At 46.6% G+C, this 20,374-nt stretch overlaps 1 protein-coding gene across 6 annotated transcripts in view; it reads right to left on the reverse strand.

Moving 5' to 3' along the window:
- The window catches only part of ASAP1 (ArfGAP with SH3 domain, ankyrin repeat and PH domain 1), a 298,778-nt gene that overhangs the window by 259,275 nt on the left and 19,129 nt on the right, over positions 1–20,374 (reverse strand). For 5 of the 6 annotated variants that reach the window (XM_084751015.1, XM_084751011.1, XM_084751013.1 and 2 more), the window contains exon 2: positions 893–978. In XM_084751015.1, coding sequence (XP_084607141.1) covers positions 893–951 — 59 coding nt within the window. In that variant the 5' untranslated portion in view covers positions 952–978. Of the gene's footprint in view, positions 1–892; positions 979–20,374 lie in introns of those variants that run through there. The other variant, XM_084751016.1, reaches the window with a different exon arrangement.

The raw sequence follows: 20,374 nt of genomic DNA on the forward strand, positions 1-20,374 counted from the left end.
ACAGGTTTCTTGGGGGCTCTTCCTGAGCAGTCAGATGTATAATTGGCCACTCCCTTATCTTCCCCAATTCTAGGACTTAGTACTCATGGCTGCCAAATGGGGTAAGTCTAGTTTCACAATGAGATGATACAGAATATATGGGGGGCTGGTGGGGGAACCCAGGGCCAGAGAAAATGACTTAAAATAAAGCTGGAACAGCTATTCACCAATGCAGCTATTCATACCCAACAGGACAGACGGGTGGACAGGATGCGACCATCTCCAAAGAATGTAAGCTGACTCATGATGCTCCTGACCACCTCCTGATACAACCCATGCATTTCCTTAGGACTAAATTCAACAGGTAACAAATGCAATGGAAAACTGTGTGAATGGGTCAGGATGTAGCTCAGGTGCTAGAGTGCTTGCCCGGCGCGTACAAAGCCCTGGCTCTATTCCCCGCTCTGCATAAGCCAGGCATGGTAGTGCACACCTGTAATACTTGCCCTTAAGAGGTGGGAGTAGGAGGGATCAGAAGTTCAAGGTCATCCTCAGCTGTATGGTATGGTCAATATGAGCCTGGGGCTACAAGAAAAGACAGTCAAGATGGCTCAGTAGGTAAGGGTGTTTGCCACCGAATCGGAGAATCTAAGTCGGATTCCAAGAACCTACATGGTGGAAGGAGAAAAAAAAAACAACCCAACAACTCCTGAAACTTGTCCTCTGACTTCCACATATATGCCATAAAACACACACGCATAAATTGATAAACGAAAAACAAAAAATGGAAAGAAAAATTTCAGAGGTCCACCATGCCGCAAATACGGAGAGTCGTGGGCATGGATGCTGCTTCCAACCCTCCCTTCAAGGCATCAGCGCGTTCCTTGGACAGGGTGGGCCAGGGACCACTCACCGATTCCATAGTGAATCCCTTGAGGAAAAACTGGAGAGCCGGGAGGCTGAAGATCTCATGTCTCAGCCGTCACATCCGAAAACGACCTGAATAGCGGTGGGGAGAAAAGGTGACACAGTCAGCTGGGGAGGATGGGCAAGAAAACCCACACCCAGCCAACGGAGGCAGGGCCCTCATGAGGGGTGCTCGGTCTCCCCAGAGTGACCAGTCAGCATGTGAGAGTAGACAGCTAGCACGTGTCACTCCCCACAGTGGGGCTGACACCTCCATCAGAGCAGCTCTGTGCAAGACTGTTCAGGAACTTTCTTGCCTTCTATTTCTGGCTCAGCCTTGGAGAGCAATTTACAAGTCATTAACTTCTCTGGGCCCAGGCTCCTTAAACATGAACTAACAGTGTGCGGCAGGTGTGATGGACAGACAGACACACGCGCGAGCGCAGGCACGCACGCGCGCGCGCGCGCGCACACACACACACACATGCGTGCGCAAGCAGCCGTGCATCTACTAGAAAGCAGAGGAACCTGTCCCAGGAAGAAGGCAGATGGAAATGAACCTACATATTTCAGGACAGCCCCTGTGAATCTGGGAGAGGATTTTAATTAATGCATGCATACCAAAGCTTAATTAATTGCCGAGTGCACTGAGTGCAGGAAGTCTGGAATGAGAGACATTGCACAAGGAAGCAGCTTCGATATCTGTTAAGGTAGAGGGGAAAGAAAGGTGGGGTTGTAAACTCCCGTGAGCCAGGGGGCCCTGCTTGCTGGTTACCCAGAGTGGTACCTCCACCCGAGGACAGAAACTCCAGACCCCAAGCATCATCCTCAAACCTATATCCAATCCATCCCCAAGTCATGGCTACCTTAGTTCTTGAAAGCCTGCCCACTTAGCTATCTCCCTGCTTCCTCCGGTACCCTGGACCAAGCCCCCAGTATTCTCATCTGAGCCACTGCAACTGCCCTAACTTCAGCACTAAATAAGGTCTTCCAAGGTGAAACCAGTCTCTCCTTTTCACTCATTTTATCCACACAAGGTACAGGGGAAGAGGGGCCCGAAATCCATGTGTTTACCATCCAGCTCCAAACAGCATCAAGTACTGTTGACAACATCACACTCCACACACTGTTCAGTCTCCTAGCAGTCAAAGACGACGCTTGTCTTTTAAAACCCCCATTTCCGAGTAAGACTCACATCTTTCCTTTTGGGGGGTAGGGTGGGGTTAATCGCGTATATATGAGCGTGTCTATGTGATGTGTGTGCAGGAGCACATGCGCCTGCAGAATCCAGTCCAAAAGAAGACGGCGGATCTCTTGGAGCGGGTTGTGAACTGCCAGACATGAATGCTGGGAACCGAACTTTGGTCCTCCACAAGAGCAGAAAGTACTCTCAACTGCTGGAGCCGTCTCTCCAGCCCCAGGATCCCATCTCTTAATGAAGCTGATATGCAGGATGAAAGTTTTAGAAATCTGCTGCTGTCATCTCCCCGCCTCTCCACTCCCCCAGCTAAACCACCATTCAATGGCTGCTTGGTGCTCTAGAACAAAAGCTGTTTAAATGTGGGTTGTCCCTTCCGGGGGTACGGAAAAATCTAGTAACAGTTAAGTTTCTCAACACCCAACTGCCAAAAGTGAATTAAAAAATCAAGTGTATGCTGAGCCCGGAGTGCTATGGGCAGGCCTCACCTTTGCCTCCTTGCGTGACTTTTCTTCATCCTTAGCCCTAATCGTACAGCACGCTCCCTCCGCGCTGTGCAGGCCCTCACCCTAATGAAAGCTGGTGATGCGCCTCGGCTCACACTCAAGGCTGCTGTATGCTGTGAGTTACAGCACTCTCACAGAATTAAAATGATTTAATTAGAGAAAACAAGGACTTTCACTATTTTCCTGCAGTCGTCTCCCAGCATGTAGGCATCAAATTAGTCTGTCTTTGCATGGTATTGCATCAGAGTGTTTGATTTAAAAAAAAAAAACTTGCTCAAGTTGCCGATTTGCATTTTCTAGAACAGTTTACATTTATTTTGACTTAGGATCAGGAATATCCAACAATTTCTGAAAGGGCCTTAAATATACTTCTTCTATTTTGCACTATGCATCTATGAGAGGCGTCACTCTCTGAGTTGATTATAAGACTGCAGTATGGATGATCTCTGAAAAAATACTGAAGATGCTCTTTGTCTTTCAGCTTCAAGTATCCAGGCAAGAGGTAAGCATGTAAAAAATAAACAAGTACATCCATCTCATTAGTGTGCATAATTTATTTCCTCTTTAATAAATGGTCATTTAAAAATAAATGCATGGGGCTGGAGAGATGCTCTTCCAGAGGTCCCGAGTTCAATTCCCAGTAACTACATGGTGGCTCACACCCATCTATAATGTGATCTGATACCCTCTTCTGGCCTACAGGTGTACATGTAGGCAGAGCACTGTATACATAACAATAAGTAAATCGTTTTTAAAAAATAAATGTATGGTTTTGTTTGTATACGTACTTTATAAACCTACATAACACAGCTTGTGTTAAAATTTTTCACATGAAAGACCGTTGGGGGATGGACAAAGTTTAAAAAGCCCTGCTTCATGAAAAGAACGGAAACCACTGAAATGACAGTTGCTGGCCTCTCCGGCCTCATCTTGCCCCCAAGCCTGCAATCTAAGCTCAAGGGACCCACATGGGAAGAGAACAAACTCTCACAAACCGTCCTCTGACTTGCACATGCATGTAATGGCATGTTACATGCACACATACAGATAAGGGAAAACACACGAGAATTGTTTAAACTAACTCGACAGCATAAGAACATTAATTTATGAACACCAATGATTATGAATACAAGTCAGGGGGAAATGAAGCCATTTACACAGACAGTACAGCTAGGAGGACAACTGACACAGTTATTCTTCCACCATTTCCACCTACCTGGTGCCCACTTGGCCCTCACAAAAGTCCTGCAACGCCGATAATGAGCCATCTTTATAGAAGAGAAAGTCAACACTTAGACACACACACACACACAAAATAATGTGCCTGAGGTGGTGCATAGGAAAGTCAGATTCTGGATCCAAGCTCAAAATCCTAGAGTGGGAACGTAGTTTGGTTAGTAGGATGCTGGCCTAACATACAAAACACTTGGTACCACGTAAAGGAGGCATGGTCATGCACACCTATAATCCCAGAACTCTGGAGGTGAAGGCAGGAGGATCAGAAAGTTCAAGGTCCTCCTAGCCTCCTAAGCACTTTGAGGAGCTTGGGAGACATGAGACTGTCTCAAAAAATGATAATAAAGTAAGGACACTAAATAAACAAACCACAGCCAACTCCCTCTGCATAAAAAAAGTCTCCCACAAGCTGCTATGTAAGTCCGATAAGTCTTTATCTACTCACCTCCTTCAGCCTTGTCCCTTGATCGGTTTTCAGAACCCCACGTTTATAGGTTAGCATCTCAGGCTCTTAGGTCCTCGTTTGTGAAACAAAGCCAAAAGTCCAGCCTAGTCCACATCAGTACACACTACGCATCTCCAGAGAGATGAGTGTGAAAGAGCTGTGTGTGACGATGACCTCCGAAGATGAGGTTAGCATCCACACATGGACCAAGATGGCTCCCACAGTGCTCTAAGCTAAACACATACATTAAGCCCATTTTATCCTCTCAGATTGATTTTGTTTTAGAAAATATTTCTTTCCAGAGGGATCAGGAAAAGTACCAAGGTATAAAACAAAAAACACTTACTATCCCAACACTTGAAGATAAATATTGTCTGAATTTTAAGGCCATTTTTTTCTCTATAGAACTAGTTTTTGTAAAGGTGAGATAAATAATACATTGCAATTAAAATGATTTTCTTAGAGGCTGAAAACCACCTGAAGTTAAAAAAAATCCATTTCACACTATTTAACAAATTGGTGGGTGTTTAAAGATTTTTAAAAGTGTGTGTGTGTGTGTGTGTGTGTGTGTGTGTGTGTGTGTGTGTGTGTTTGTGTGTGTGTGCGCATCACATGCATGCTGGTGCCCCTAAAGGCTAGAAGAGTGAATCAAATTCCAGGATCTGGCTGGTGCCATAGTTTGAGCAGGACCCCTGGGTCCAGATCTGCCCATCATAATGTTATTCTTGTAGCTTTCCTCTGGATCCTTCTATTTCCCCATTCTCCCATGCTTCTCTCACCTAGAAACCCAATAGGATGTCCTCCTCTCTGTCCTACCAGATCTAGCCAATGGATAGGACATTCTCCACAGTTGAGTGGAGAGTAGGGTCTGACTTTCACACAAACTCTGGTGCCCCATATTTGACCATGTCCCCTGGATGGGGAGGCCTGGCGGCACTCAGAGGAAGGATAGCAGGCTACCAAGAAGAGATTTGATACCCTATGAGCATATACAGGGGGAAGAGGACCCCCTCAGTCACAGTCATAGGGGAGGGGAGTAAGGGGAAAATGGGAGGGAGGGAGTAATGGGAGGATACAAGGGATGGGATAACAATTGAGATGTAATATGAATAAATTAATAAAATATATTTTAAAAATAGTCCCAGGATCTGGAGTTACAAGCAGTTATGAGCTGCCTGACATAGGTGGCAGGAACCAAACCTGGGTCCTTTATAAGAGCACTAAGTATTCTTAATCACTCAGCCATCTCTTAAGCCCCTAAATTGGGTTGTTAGTATTTTTTATTGACATATAGTCATTGTACATTGTAGTGACTTTTATAAGAATATTTTGTACAAGTATATAATTTACTTTAAGCATGCCCCACAACACTACTTTATATAAAGTGTTGGAAGGTATACTTAACATATATTAATTATGTATAACATATTAATATATAATTATTATAGCACATGGTAATTATAGTACTGTGGAACAAACAGCACTACATCCCTAGAAAAATGTAAATAACCTCTCTATTTTTGTTTTGTTAGTTGGTTGGCTAGTTAGTTAGTTAGTTAGTTAGTTAGTTGAAACTAACTAACTAAATAGGCCACAATGACCTTGAGATTCTTCTGCCTCAGTCTTCTGAGTGGTAGAATTAAGGGTGCCCCACCACCCTGGGCTCCATTAATCAAATCCTCAAAACAAAACTGGTCAGTATTTCACAACTGTGCAACCTTGATAAATGTATTTGCTTTTCTATATGTACTCAATTCTGTTTTTGTAATTATTGATGGGCAGTGCTAGGGACTGAGCCAGGACTTCATGCCTGGGCAAGTGCTCTACCACTAAACTCTATCCCTAGCCCTCAACATATTGTCATGCCTTATCTTTCATATGCCTAGGACTATTTTTGCTTATTGAGGATAGAGCCAAGAATTCAAGGAAATTGATACTAAAAAAGATCCAAGATTTATTTGTCTTTAGAAAATAAATAGGAGATACAGCTCAGTTGGTAGGATGTTTGCGTACTGTGCATGAAACCTTGGACTTAGTCCCCAGCAATGCATAAGCCACACACTTTAGTCACAAGACATAGAGAAAAAAAATCAAGCTGGTACTAACATGGAAATGTCCTCCTATCAGCTAAGCCTTAATAGCACCAAAAGGCTCTATTCACACTAAGAAGTAGAAAGTATTCATCAGTCTTACCTAGCTGCGAACCCTATGAGCTAAAATAATGGCAAGATGTGCCCACTGGTGCAATAGTGGCACAGTTATTATGAGAGCAACACACCACTTTCAGATGTTCAGAACCCATGCCTGGTACTGCAGAATAGACAAAATCCAGTTTCTGGCTAAGTCACAGGCCCTAGGGGAGAACCCAGTACTATGGTTGTGCTAAATGGACTCACTATTAAACTACCTCTGAGCCCCCAAAGTTCTCATCTTTATGCACATATATTAGTGCATCTCTCAAACCTTGTCAGAGAGGCTTCTTTTTTGTAGTATACGGTGATTACCAGAGACTCACAACAGTCAACACGCAGAGAATAAGGGATCACAGCGTGCTCAGCTCTACACGAGACTTCCACATCACATTCCCTACCCCTAAGGAGCAGGGATCACCATGGAAGTTGGGGGAGGCGGGTAAGACTGTAAGAGCCAGAGGTAGGGGGTAGTGGGTGTCTGAAGTGAAACTGGCTTTTCTGCACATGGCAATGGCTGTAACAGCACGCACAAGACCCGAGCCAGACCAAGCCAATCAAAAGCCCAGTGTGAGCAAAGAAGGGCGTTCAGGAAGTCCCATTGCTAGCTGAGGAGCTATTGGCAACCAATGGCTCCTGGGAGAGGAAGAGGAAGTTTTGTTCAGAGATGTGACTCCTGAAAGACTACTCATGCTCCAGGAGATGGTTCTACAGCAGTGCACATACAGGCAGCACTGTGTGCATGTGTGTGTGTGAGTGTGTGTGTGTGTGTGTGTGTGTGTGTGTGTGTGTGTGTGTAAGAGAGGGGGGGACACATGAAGACACATGAAGTTGGGAGGGAAAGGTAGTTGAGGAACAGAAGAGAAATTAGAAGGGAAGGGATTTGGGCTTTGAGCCAAACACATTAAGTGCAATATAAAATTTCCAACAAAAATAAAAGAAAATTAAGTTAAATAAATAAAGAAGCAAGCAAGCAAACACTGGACACCACAGTGGCGACACTGTCTCGCTAGATCTTGTTTTCTCACAATATGACTTACGATTGGAGGAACTGCACCTGAGTCAGAAGCCACAGTTGGATTCTGATGAGCTATTTACCCGTATACACTTCATGTCTTTCAGCGTGAAAAATCAGGATTATTAAAAAAAAAAAAAACCTACTTGAAATCACAAGCAACAAGATGATGTGGTTGAAACACCGAGTGAAATTCTGGCTCCCTGGGAACTCCTCAGTGTTTAGAACTAGCAGTCTTGGTAGCGCCTGAAACCAATGCCCTGACTCAGAAGTGAATGCAGGCTATCCCATAAGACCCTGGGACTCACTCCAGGGGACCTTCTGAAGACTGGATAGAACTTCTCAGACCCTGCTTCTGAGGGAAGGAGAGCTGAGGCGCTCACTTAGCAAATTTCCATCCCTCCCCGGAGATGGTCCCGGAGACACAGGAAGCATCTAGTGAACACACATTGGGAGAAACCAAAAGCACAATCAGGGAAACAGTGAGTGTCTCAAACAGGTGCTCAATAAGATGTGTGGCGTGAGTGAATAACAAGCTCCCCACAACAGTCTGCCATTCTTGTTCCCTTAGTGATAAAATGTCTGAAGCACCTACCTGCTGAAGTAAAGTGGAAGTCATCACATGCCGCATCGCTTGTTAACACCCACATGTATGTTTTTCCACTGACAGTCTGTCCAGCAACCTACAGTACGCCAGTCAGGACAGCCACCCTGGTGCCATGTACGAGTAAAGGGGCACTATCCACATGGTATATAAACTTTTCTGTTGTGGTTGAAATTCGAAATGCGTCCTCCAGCAACACGCACGTGTGCACGTACACACACACACACACACGTGTTAAACACTTGACCCCAGGCTGTCAGCCATGTTCGGGAAGGTGGTAGAAACTTCAGAAGATGGGACTTAACTGGAGAGAGCAGGTTGCTATGGGTTTTAAAGTTCATACTCAATCCCAGGATCCCCTTCGTCCTCTCTGTTTCCTGTCTGTCATGAGGAACAGAAACTTCTCCGCCACAATACTCTGCCTGAGTGTGTAGGACCAAGCAACCAGAAACTGAGCCCTCTGAAACCCTGAACCAAAACAAAGCCTGCCTCCATAAGTTGCTTATCCCAAATACTTTGTCCTAGATACAACCGAAGTGATCGGCACATTCTCCTGTGCTGGTCCTCACAGAGGAGCTGAGCTTTAGTCCACAGGAGCCTCACAGACGCTGGATTCACATCCTTTCAGAAAGGATGTTATGAACTCTGAAGTCATCTGCAGCTGGCTGCAGCTCAGACAATTGCTTCCTCTTGTACAAATTCATGTCAAACACTTTTCCTCTTTACCAATGTGATCTTTTTTCCAGTTCAGTGGAAGCTGTCCTTAGACAAAACCAGGAGCCTAAAGAAAATAAGCCAAATATATTGTTGTGCTATTATTTCTTTCCATCTCTTAGCAGCTCGACTTGTTTCTTCAGCATGAAGCTCCACCCCTTCTAGGAAGCATTCCCAGAATTTCCTAGTGCAATAGTTTCCCTATTTCTGAACTCTATGGCATCAATAATAATGGCGACCCCTTAATGAGCAGTGTGATGGTCAATCTCATGTGTCAGCTGGACTTGGCTAAGAGCTGTCCAGGCAGCTGGAAAAAACATTGTATTTGGATGTGTCTGCTGAGAATGATTCTGGGGTGAGTGAGCCTCATCCAGTCCGTCCAATGGACTGAATGAAGAAAAGATTCACTCCTGTGAATCTGCTTTCCACGTGAGCTAAAATCCATTCTCCTCTGTCCTTGGATACTGGTATTTCTTGTTCTGGGGCCCCCTGCTTCAGGTTAGGACCAACACTTTTGGTCTCCTGGTCCTCGAGCTTCCAGCTGAACCACATCACTGACTTTGCTGGCTTACCAGCTTCCAGATGGCAGATCAGGAGACCTCTCAGCCTCATTAAAGGTCAGCGCCTCCTGCTGCTACCAACACCTGCATCCATCTCTCTCTCTCTCTCTCTCTCTCTCTCTCTCTCCTACCCACCACCAAGACACAAGCTTAGAGGTAGCCAGGGAGTAGCTCCAAGATACAGCCGTCAGGCCAGGATGGATGGACATGAGGTAACCTGCCCACAGCTCTTCCAACACAGAGAGACTCCCTAGGAGGATGAGGCACAGCCGACTGTATCTTCTTTGTCTCTCTTCCTTATGCCCTCATCTCTCACGTTTACGGTCACACATTTCCGCAGCTTTCGGCTGCAGGCAGAGCCTGCCTAGAGAGCTGTGATGTTTCTTATGATGCAGTGTTGCTAGGAGGGAAACGATCATAAGACACGAGAACTGCCAGGGCAGGGCAGGTGTGTGGCTGAGGAGAGGGAGGCCCCACCCTTCCCTAAGGGTGCTTGGCTGAGGCTTGGGCATGGTTGGCTAAGGGCTGCTAAAGAAGACTGTTAATTTCATGCCAAATCTTTTACGTGGGCACTCTTCAAGGTTTATTTGTTCAGATGACGGAGGCTGTGAGTTGCAAACAGCTCCTTGCTTGCTTCATAGCTGTCAGTCTTCCCTCAAGCCTGGCAACAGTGTCAGCTGCATAGGGCACAACGGCGTGACTGCCCCAGGCTGAGAGGGGACACCGACTAGATCCAAACCACTAGTGCTAATCCTCACTCTTCCCAAGACCTGCCAGGCTGTGAATGACACTGATGCCACTCCTGAAGGCCTGTCGCGGGCAGGGGCGACAGAACTTCAGCCCTACTGTTTTCACAGGAACTACTAAGGCTATCCAAACAGACACTCCCTTGATAGTTCCTGGAGCTTTCCTCGTAGCAGCTGAGGATTGCGTCAGGGTCACTGACACAGTGACTGATGCTCAGATAAGACCCTGACTCCGTCCCAGATGCTCCAGAGAGACTCCTGTTGCAGGAACTATCACAACTGTCATGGAGGCTATTCCAACCTGGCTTTGCTCTGAGAAACTTTGCCTGTCACAGCACAGCCAGACACCCTGCAATGACTCCAGGGTACTTGGCTTTGTCGTGACAGCTTCAAACGACTCTCTGCGGCTCCACTGCAGCATCCAACATCCTCATAGCAATCTTCAATCTAGTGGGATAGGGACATCTAGGGCTTACGCACAACTGTCTACAGAGGCAGCAACGCTGAGGTCTGTCTGACAGAATGCCCTTCTGCCTGCCTCCCTTTGTTGTCCCAACTTACGTTGCAGTCCAGAATCTATTAAAGCTTCATCTAGGGTTTTATTGCCCACTTGTGGTCTTCACCACATGAAAAGCAAGCTGATAACAGGAATAAACAGACAACTCTCAGGGTTGCCAGCCCCAAGCATACCCAGTAGCAGCAGCTGAATAATTCCAGTGGGGGTGCAGGGGGAAGCAGGGGTGAGAGTGCAGAAGAATCCCAGAAAGCCACCAAATATTAATGCCTCCATCTACCAAGGAGCTGTGACACTGTGAGCTGAAGGGCCCAACACTCAAAGCTCAGAGCTACTGTATGACCCTCTGAATGCAATGGAGTTACTATACTTGGAGCTCTCAGCACTGTAACATTCAATGCAGAGGTCCTACCAAGCTAGGCTTAGAGATGGTGACACTCAGGGAGGTTCTATCTAAACAAAGCAAAAGACCCATAGCCAATTGGTGATAGAACAAATAGCTGTCACTATGGTGACAACTCCTGTTGAGGGTTGGTCTGCTGCTATGTATTCTAATGCTAAGTACTGGCCCCCAAAATCTAGTTGCTGCCCAGATGATCGCGTTTTCCCATATGCCTGCCCTTGTTGTCTAAAACTTGCTCTACCTATTTAAAGTTGGTAAATTAAAATGCTGAAGCATGGGACTTGGCAGAAGAGAGGTAGGTGAAGTTTGAGATTCACAGGCCTGGGGTCAGGGGGACCATGAGGCAGGGAGAGAGGGCAGACAGGTACAGGAGGAGGAAGGAAGAGGTCACGATGGGTTAGAGTGTACCTGGATCAGGGTGGATGGATGGAAGGAAGTAGCCCAGACACGAATGATTAAAGCAGATGGCCTGGGATGGGGGCTGGAAAATGTTAAGGACAGTTTATAGGGTTAATATCTGCCTAGCCTCAGGTCAAATGAGGCTATTCTAAAACACAACAGGTGTCTGTGTCTTTACTGATTACGATGGCGGATTAGATAACACCACCATAATAATTATAGGTATTAAACAATAAACAGTACTATATATTTTTATATGTTCCACAACAAACTCCAAACTAGAAGTGACTCCTACAGCCAGAAGTCCTGACTTCTTGCCATCACAGTCAGCAGCTTGGACACATTTTATGTGTCTGCCCGCTGGTGTCCTGTGACCCTTGCCCCAGTGACAATCAGAGACGACGCTGCTTCCAAGGCCTGCAAGTCGCCTTCCAGGAATAACAGCTCATGGTCCAGGCCTCCACTCAGTCCAAGGACAGAAAAAAAAACAGGGTGGGAAGAGCTTACGTGGGAGGCTTTAGTTCCCCTGGAAGGCTTGTGGCTGGGGGCTCCCTAGCAGCATTCAGGCCTAGGTGCCAGCTACTCAGTCACCTGCAATCCTGAGTCCTCACCAAGCCCAGGCCAGTGAGAAAGAAGCACTAATTTTGATCCATCTTAAGGAGGCAACAATAACACTCACAGCCTAAATAACAGTGTTTAAAATAACAAAGCCAGCATGTATAGTGCGGCAAGTATGCATATCACACACCATAAAAACTAACTTCTTCAGTTTCATAACTACCCGAGAGAGGGCGTTGTTGTTGCTGCGTCTCACCAGGAAGGGAATGGGCTGATACAGGATGCACGTCTTGCTCGAGTCATTATGACTAACAAGCGAAGCCTAGTGTCCTGATTAACTGACAACCTGACACAGCCCAGAGTCATCCAAGAGAGTCTTCATTGGGGAACTGCCTACATCAGACTGGTTTGTGAGCATGTGTGTGAGGGACTATCACGCTTGTTAATTGATGTAGGAGGGCCCAGCCCACTGTGGGCAGAACTATTCCCTTGCCGAGTTGTACTAAACCATATTAGAAAGGTAACTGAGGACAAACCACCCTATAGGCTGCCTCCGTGGTCCCTGTTACCTTCCTTAGCTGTAAAGTGAGATGCTTGGTCAGAGGTGATGCTGGGCTGAAGAGCCAAGCAGTCCTGCCTCCCTTCAAGTCCCTGCCTCGACTTCTCTCAATGAAGATCTAAAGTTGCAAGACGCAATAAGCCCTTTACTCCCCTAAGATGACTCTGGCCCAAATGTTGTTTTGTTTTGTTTTGTTTTATCACAGCAACAGAAATCAAACTAGAACCTAGATATATGTCTAAGTCCTTTCTTCCCTTTACATCTCACCACCCTTTCAGAGCAGGAGTGGCCTCAGGAGAGACGACGCCATCGACTGTGCCTCCCACTAGGAGTGTTAGAAGTGAAAAGAGACTTTTAAGAAGCTAACCAGACCAGCTTCACTCAAGCTCCCAGCTCATCCCATCAGCGGCCGTCACCCAGCCACCCAGCTTGGCTGTGTTTCTGTAATCGTCTTACTGCCTCCATTCTCTGACGGCCATATTTTCACAGGTTAGCCCCTGTGGAACAGAACGTGCATTCCTGTCAATGCACCTTAACTTCTGCGTTCTCTGCCAGCACCGCCAGGACATCAATAATGCATCCTGTAATCAAAGGAATCCCAAAATCAAAAGAAATGAAGTATGTCTAAGCAACATTCAAATACCGTCTACTTAAAGCCTAGCGCAGATCTTACAGGGCTGTCAATGCGAGAAACAAGGAGCCAGATCCCTCCTTCAGATCTCCCAAAGAATCATTCAAAGGGCACCTGGTCCCACGTGAAGACTTACCCCCATACGCCCCTGTCTAGCTGTAGCTCATTAATCCAAGGCTTGGCATCCTTGCATATCTGCAGGACTAATGAGAAAAGAATCCCAATCCCTCGCCCGGCGCCTGTTCACAAATAACACATCTAAAGAGCATCCTTCACACTGGGAACACACAGCCTGGGCACCCGACTCTCTTCTGTCCGGCCAGATCCATTCATCCCTACAACACGTGGCAGATGCTGACAAGGTACCAAGCCAAGCTGGGCCCTGTCTTCTCGTGCAAGCGACACAGGCGAACCTAACAGCCATGCATACCTACAAAAGAAGAAAGTTACTATAAAACAGAAAAGTGATGCAAGTGACTGGACGGAGTGGCTTCCCGGTGCCGGAGGATGGTAGCATCAGGTTTTGAGGTGGGGCAGGAGGATATCAGACAGATAGAAAGGAAGGAAGAGGTTCTAAGTGGACCCATACAGCCTAAGGAAACGTGTGCTGTTCTGCCTGGCACAGTGTCGCTACAACCAGAAGCAGACGGCAGTAAAGGTATGTTATTTTAAGTCCATCTCCACCTAAAGCTCTGACCATGTGCAAATGTAAACGTTTGTATCAAGTTCTCAACCTGAGAGATTAAACAGGCAGAAGGAGAGGCCTGCCTTTTCCCTTGCCAGCCTCAGGTAAGCATCTCACCTTTCTGAACTGGTTACTCTAAATTTTAAAACTCACATACTAAGAGTAGCCTCCAGCCAGGCATGGTAGCATGGCACCTCTGCACCTAGCACTTGGGAAGGAGAGCATAAGGATCAGAAGTTGAAAGTCATCCTTGGCGACGTAGCCAGTTTGAAGCCAGACTGAACACAAAAACCCTTGTTTCAAAAACAATCAAATAAATAAATTTACAAAAAAAACGTACCTTCAAGGGACTGAACATGAATTATACCTTCTGGAAGAACACGGGTGACTGATGATTCTCTTGACATCTTTTGGCCTTCTAGTCTCAAAATGGTGTAAACGATCTGTTTCACATATAGCTTTAAGGTTTCATGATAGAACATCAGAATGTTTTAGCGCTGTGGCTAGGACTCCTGTCGATTTCCACAGCTCTAAGAAGGCCTGATGCACAGAAGGTCGTCAGTAGCACCTACTGTCACCAGAGTGCATTCCATGAAGTGTTGGGGTTGGTCTGGTGCTATGTAATCTAATGCTAAACATTGGCTCCTGAGATCTGGTTGCGGCTGAGTACTTCCTCACGAATGAAGGTCTTTGTTGTGTAAATTTTGCTCTACCTAATTTGAAGGTAATTGGTTAATAAAATAGCTAGAAGCCTGTAACTGGGCAGAAGAGAAGTAAGTGGAACTTAGGTTCCTGGGTTTGGGGTCAGAGAGGGACCATGAGGCCAAATGAGAGAGAGAGAGAGGAAAACAGAAGATGTAGAAGGAGGAGAGGAAGCCAGGGAGAAGGAAGACATCGTGGGAGAGTAGGGACCATGAGCACGTGGCCATGAGGGCTGGCCTGATGGGACAGAAGCCGTCCAGGCAGGAACAATCATGGCAAGTAACTTGGAGTGTGTATCTGGGAAACAGCAAAGTAGCTTAGAAGGTTGATATCTGCCCAGTTATTGTGCTTTAAAGCACTTATAAAACCAAAAGGTCTCTGTCTTGATTATTTGGAAACTATCTGAGGTAGAGAAGAGAAGTCCTACAATACTGAATCAATTAAAAAGGGAGTGGAGCAGAAACACTTCTGCCTGGACTGCCAAAATGAGAAGGTGGGGATGCCTTTTATATTACAGGCAATATAAAATAATATATTCTTAATTATTAATATATACGTATAGACCTAATATATATAAGGACATGTGTGTGTGTGTGTGTGTGTGTGTGTGTGTGTGTGTGTGTTCTCACACAGAAAAGTAGCCTTGCATGCTACTTTTTCCAGCTGGACAGGAAGCCCAGTCACAAATTATCTTCCTACTATACTAAGGGAAGCTATGAGATCTGGGAACACCAGGGCCAGGCAGCTCAATCATTAAACACCTCTCTGAAAATCCACCTCTGTTGTTTCTCAGAAATGTTGCTGCCTGTCAACATAAGAGGATCTTTACAGTTTCAAAATGGCATTATCTTAGAGCCTAGATTCTTTGCTTTTAATGAACTTAATAGTTTCCACTTCAGCAGCTATTTGTCGCCAAGTGCAATGGGTGGCAACACAGTGACAGGATGCTGAGTTGGATGCTCTGACTCAATGTAGTGTCAGAGCTATTCCCAGAGCCATCTGGGGTCACCTACACAGGAGGACAAGCTGTGGACATTAGGGTGCTCCCTGAAACAGAAGGCTGTTGGAAAAACTCTCTGCAAGCAAGAGAGAATTATGGGTAAAGCCACTTGTCATTCCTCCCATCCTTCTTCTGGGAACAAGAAGACCTCACAGCCAGGACCATGCCTGTCCCAGTACATGTTTAGTGAACTGATGAATTAACAAACCAAACAAACACCTCATGACGAGACTTTCCCAGGAAAGTCCAATTCCTAGTTGCCAAAGGATTAACAGCATGTTATCAGGACACTGGTTCCTACAAATCTCTTGCTTGGCAGTTATGTGTGGACAAACCCCTCATCTTCTAAAACCTGTTGCAAACCAAAGTTCTCTTCAATATTAACCGAGTCTCCTCACTTTTGCCAGACCTTATCCTCAAATGACAAAGAATTAAAAGGAGCTAATCAAGACAAATGTATTTTGTCCCCTGAGGGGCAGCATATATGGCCTTGACTACTAGCTCCTTGGGACCCTTGGGTGCCGGTGGGGAAGCCAGGATCATACCATCTACATCTCACAATCACCTGAGTGTTCCGGAGAAGAGCAAGCACACCAGAGACATCCGGCATCTTGGCAGCCTGACCTGATAGCTACCCTGCTCTCTCAAAATCTTGCCTGACTATGACTCCAGTGAGTCGCTACATGGCAAAAATGAGAGAAACTGGGAAGGAAACACAGCTCAGTCAGTAAAGTCCTTGCCCAAGCATGTGTGAGGTTCTGGGTGTGGTGTCACGCACATGACATCCCAGCACTTCAGAGACAGAGGCAGGAGGACCAAAGAGTTCACAAACGTGCTGGGCTACAAAGCAAGCCCGAAACCAGCCTGTCTGCAAGAACGGTGGAGAGAGAGAGAGAGAGAGAGAGAGAGAGAGAGAGAGAGAGAGAGAGACAGAGAGAGACAGAGACAGACACACAGAGAGAGACAGAGAGAGACAGAGACAGACACACAGAGAGAGACAGAGAGAGAGACAGAGAGAGACAGAGAGAGACAGACAGACAGACAGAGACAGAGAGAGAGAGAGAGAGAGAGAGAGAGGGACCATGCCAAAACCAAAGGCCACCGTTTAAAGGCCAGGCATGTACAGATGCATGTGCACCCTGACATGAAGTGCAAAGGAAGGCACACAGCTTTGCCAGGGCCTTTCCCCATGGCCAGCTGTACAAAAGCAGCTGGGCAGTTTCCAGAGTCCCTTAGGGGCCCTGACCCAGGACTTCATGTGCTGGATCAGGACATTCCAGCATCAGGCTGCTTCCTCTATAGAACAGTTTTCCTGACTTGTTCTGGCAGGAGACGGAGCCTGGAAGAACTGCCCTTCCCCACCCCTCCCACCTCCATGCTGTGACTATTGTGGAAAGGGATGACCTGGCAAGGAGAGAGCCTGGAAACCCAGCTTTGCAAAAGGCATAACTACACATCTTTTGGAACAGAGAATCAGCAAGCATTGCCTTATTGGAAACAGAAATGGAACTCACAGACTGACAAAACTGACCGGAAGGAAGTAGGAAAGATGGAACGTCAGACATGGCCTTATTCCAGAGCTCATGGGGGGATGTGGTCAGAAAGAAACTCTCCCTGTCTCTCTCTCTCTCTCTCTCTCTCTCTCTCTCTCTCTCTCTCTCTCTCTCTCTCTCTCTCTCCCTCCCTCCCTCCCTTCCTCCCTCAACTCCTGAGAGAGCAGAGGAGGGGTCTTGTGGAAAGCTTGCTTCAACTGGGCTACTGGCCTGCAGGTGATATCCAAATCCAGAACAACAACTCCAAGGAGAAGATGCCTCTCTCACCAGGCAGATGTAGTGAAAGCTAGCATCTCCAAGCATACAGCCACTCCAGAACCTTCTCTGCAGCCCGGTTACACCATTGAGTCATGTGTGTCCAGACAGCGCATGGTACAGGCTTAGCAAGGGGAAGAAAATTACCCAAAAGAAAGTAGGGGAGAGGGGAGAGGAGAGAGAAGGGAAAAATTTCCTCTCAGTGGTACTTGTTTTAGAAAGGATGTCCTCTGTGTATCTCTGGTGGTGACAGTAGCCAATCTCACAGCCAACTTCCGTGAGAGGCCAACACATAAGGGCAGTCTTTAGCCAACCTCAGAATTTACAGGCAGCTCCCTACCCTCAGGTAGCAACAAGGAACCCCAGAAGGAGACGGAAGAAATGGGGAAAGCTGAAGATCATCTTCTGGGCTCAGCCCAAGTCTTGGCTCTGCCCAGGGCCTCTCTATGGAGCCTCCATCTTTTTTGAGATTCTGCCAGCTTCAAATCATACACCCACAGGAACCCTGGGGCAGTTCTGTAAGTCTGGAGGTTGCAGTACCCATACCTGCCCACACCTTCCTAAAGCTCCCTGGCGTGGCCAGTAAGCATGGGAGAAGCAGCTCAAAGGCATGAGTCATTAAGAACCTGCAAGCAAAACCACAGTGACACACCACTTCACATCCATTAGTTCGGTCACAAATGAGAAAATGGGCAAACAGCAAGTGTTGGCAAAGGTCTGCTGGCTGGTGGGAATGTAAAAAATCACTCAGCCACTTTGCAACGGTCTGACAGCTCCTCAAAAGGTAAAAATAGTTACCTGATGACTGAGTGATTCTACCCCAGGCATATGCCCCAAGGAACTGAAAACATGAACTCAAATAAATACTTGTAAATGAATGTTCGTAGCAGCACTTGTCACGACAGCCAAAAAAGTAGCAGCAGCTCAGATGTCCATCAACTGGTAAATGAATAAGCACTGTAACCTACCCAATGGAATGTAACCTACACAATGGAATTCCTGAGTTGGGACATGATGGTTCCAAGGAAGCTGAGCAGGAGAGTATCTCAAAAGTGAAACAAAGCAAAACAAAACCCAACAGCCAAACAAAAGGAATTCTGGCACATAGGTAGATCTTTAAAATGTTAATTCTAAAAGATGCCAAATGAAAGCCACACATGAAGGCTTACAGACAACTTCGTACACATGAGACACCTAGCAGAAGTGCAGACGTAGGGAAGGGAAGCCGGATGGTGGCTGCCGGGGACTGGAAGCAGGAGAGGGGACCAGGAGGCATGTTGGCTTCCTTTGCGGGGTGAAGAAATGACGAAAACATCTTGGAACTATAGACAAATGATAGTTGCACGTTATGGATGACCTCAGTGTCACTGAACTGTATGCTTTGGTAAGATTCTTGTCAACTGTACATCCACTGTGTGTGTGTGTGTGTGTGTGTGTGTGTGTGTGTGTGTGTGTGTATGTGCACATACGCCAACCTTTTATAAAATCATCCTAATTCAAGGGAGCTATGTGTTCCCTACTTACAGTTGTGAGTCAGTACACTTCCCTTCTGTCCCCTTAAAGCCACTTCCTTGCAACCAAAAGCTTCTGAACAGACAGTACCCTCCAATGCTTCCCTGCTGTGTGACCTCAGAGGAGCACGTGGCTTCTGAGTCTTCACTCCTCCATACGCTCTGTAAACAGGGCTGATGACACCAGCATCATTAGGCTGGGCTCCGATGACTACAACAGCTCCTATGCGACGGTGAGGTGGAGTCCCGAGGGTGACTCCGTTCATTCCCTTACAACACAAATTATGACACACTCTCTCTCAGTAGCAGCCTTATCCATCTGGTGGAACTGGTGTCAGACTCACTCGGAGAAATGGCAGCTGTGTCACCAGCTTGCTGGAGCCCAAACTCGGGCTCTGTCCCTCAACTGTGACCTTGGGGAAATTGCTGCTCTGAGATTCAGTCCACTCGCCTATGAGACAGGAATAATTGTTAAGTAAGGATGGAACACATCCGGATACATGTCAATATCCGGAACATGTAAGCTGCTACTGTCATTGTCACAGAGCGCAAACACAGCAAGCACCTAATCACTGGCGTAGCGGAGTTCAACTTTTCTTTGTCCAATGCCTCCCAGCTTCTTCTGCCTAGCGACTGCTTACAGAGTATCCTCGTCAGCCAATAGCATCGCAATGAATTGGATCGGGCAGGACTATAGATCCAGGAGCTGGACAGCTACGGCCCTGGTCAGAAGTGTCCCTTCCAAGGAGTTCTGTGTCTCCACACCTAACATCCCCACTCTCTCACCCAGGCCTTCCTGACTGGGTTTTCTCAGCCAACTCTTTGTAAGTTTCCTGGGCACACCACCAGACTACATTTCCCAGACTCCTTTGAAACTGAGGCTGATTATGTGTCAGAGTTCTTGCCAGGGAGGAAGGTGGAAACAGGGTAAGTCATTAACAGGCTTTTAAGAAGTGGGTGTGTCCCCTCCACTTCCTTCTCTGCCAAGGAAGGAACAGCACAAGAAGCTGTAAGGACCACAAAAGTGAAGAGGCCTGTGTTTGAGCATGATCACTAAAGAAATTAGAAATACCCATTGTGGAGAAAAAGAAAAAAACTCACATTTTTTTTTTCCTGAACACTGTAGGGACTGTTTCTTGATGCAGATACTGTGGCTTTATTACTTTAATACCATACTAGTTGACTGAACTGAATTATGCAAGGTTTAATGACTGTCTCCCCTAAATACTATATCTGAGTGCCTACTTATGTCAGAACCTGTAGGTTCAAATGCGACTGCAGTAGGCCGGGCTCTGACAAGGTCACAGAATAGAGGGTCATGAATAACAAAAGCAGCCATGATAGTGTCAGAGGTCTGAAGAAAAGCTTGGCCGAGGAAGGTATTCTGAGGAACAGACAGGAACACTCTACAGGAACCAGGCTGGTCAGGAACAACTCCCATAACGTGGGTATTCCAGCTCAGGAGAAGGGGCAGCCTTCCGCACATCCCAAGTAGACCAACAGAAA

This window comes from Acomys minous, assembly GCF_964271855.1.
Source record: "Acomys minous genome assembly, chromosome: 12".
Taxonomy (NCBI): Eukaryota; Metazoa; Chordata; class Mammalia; order Rodentia; family Muridae; genus Acomys; species Acomys minous.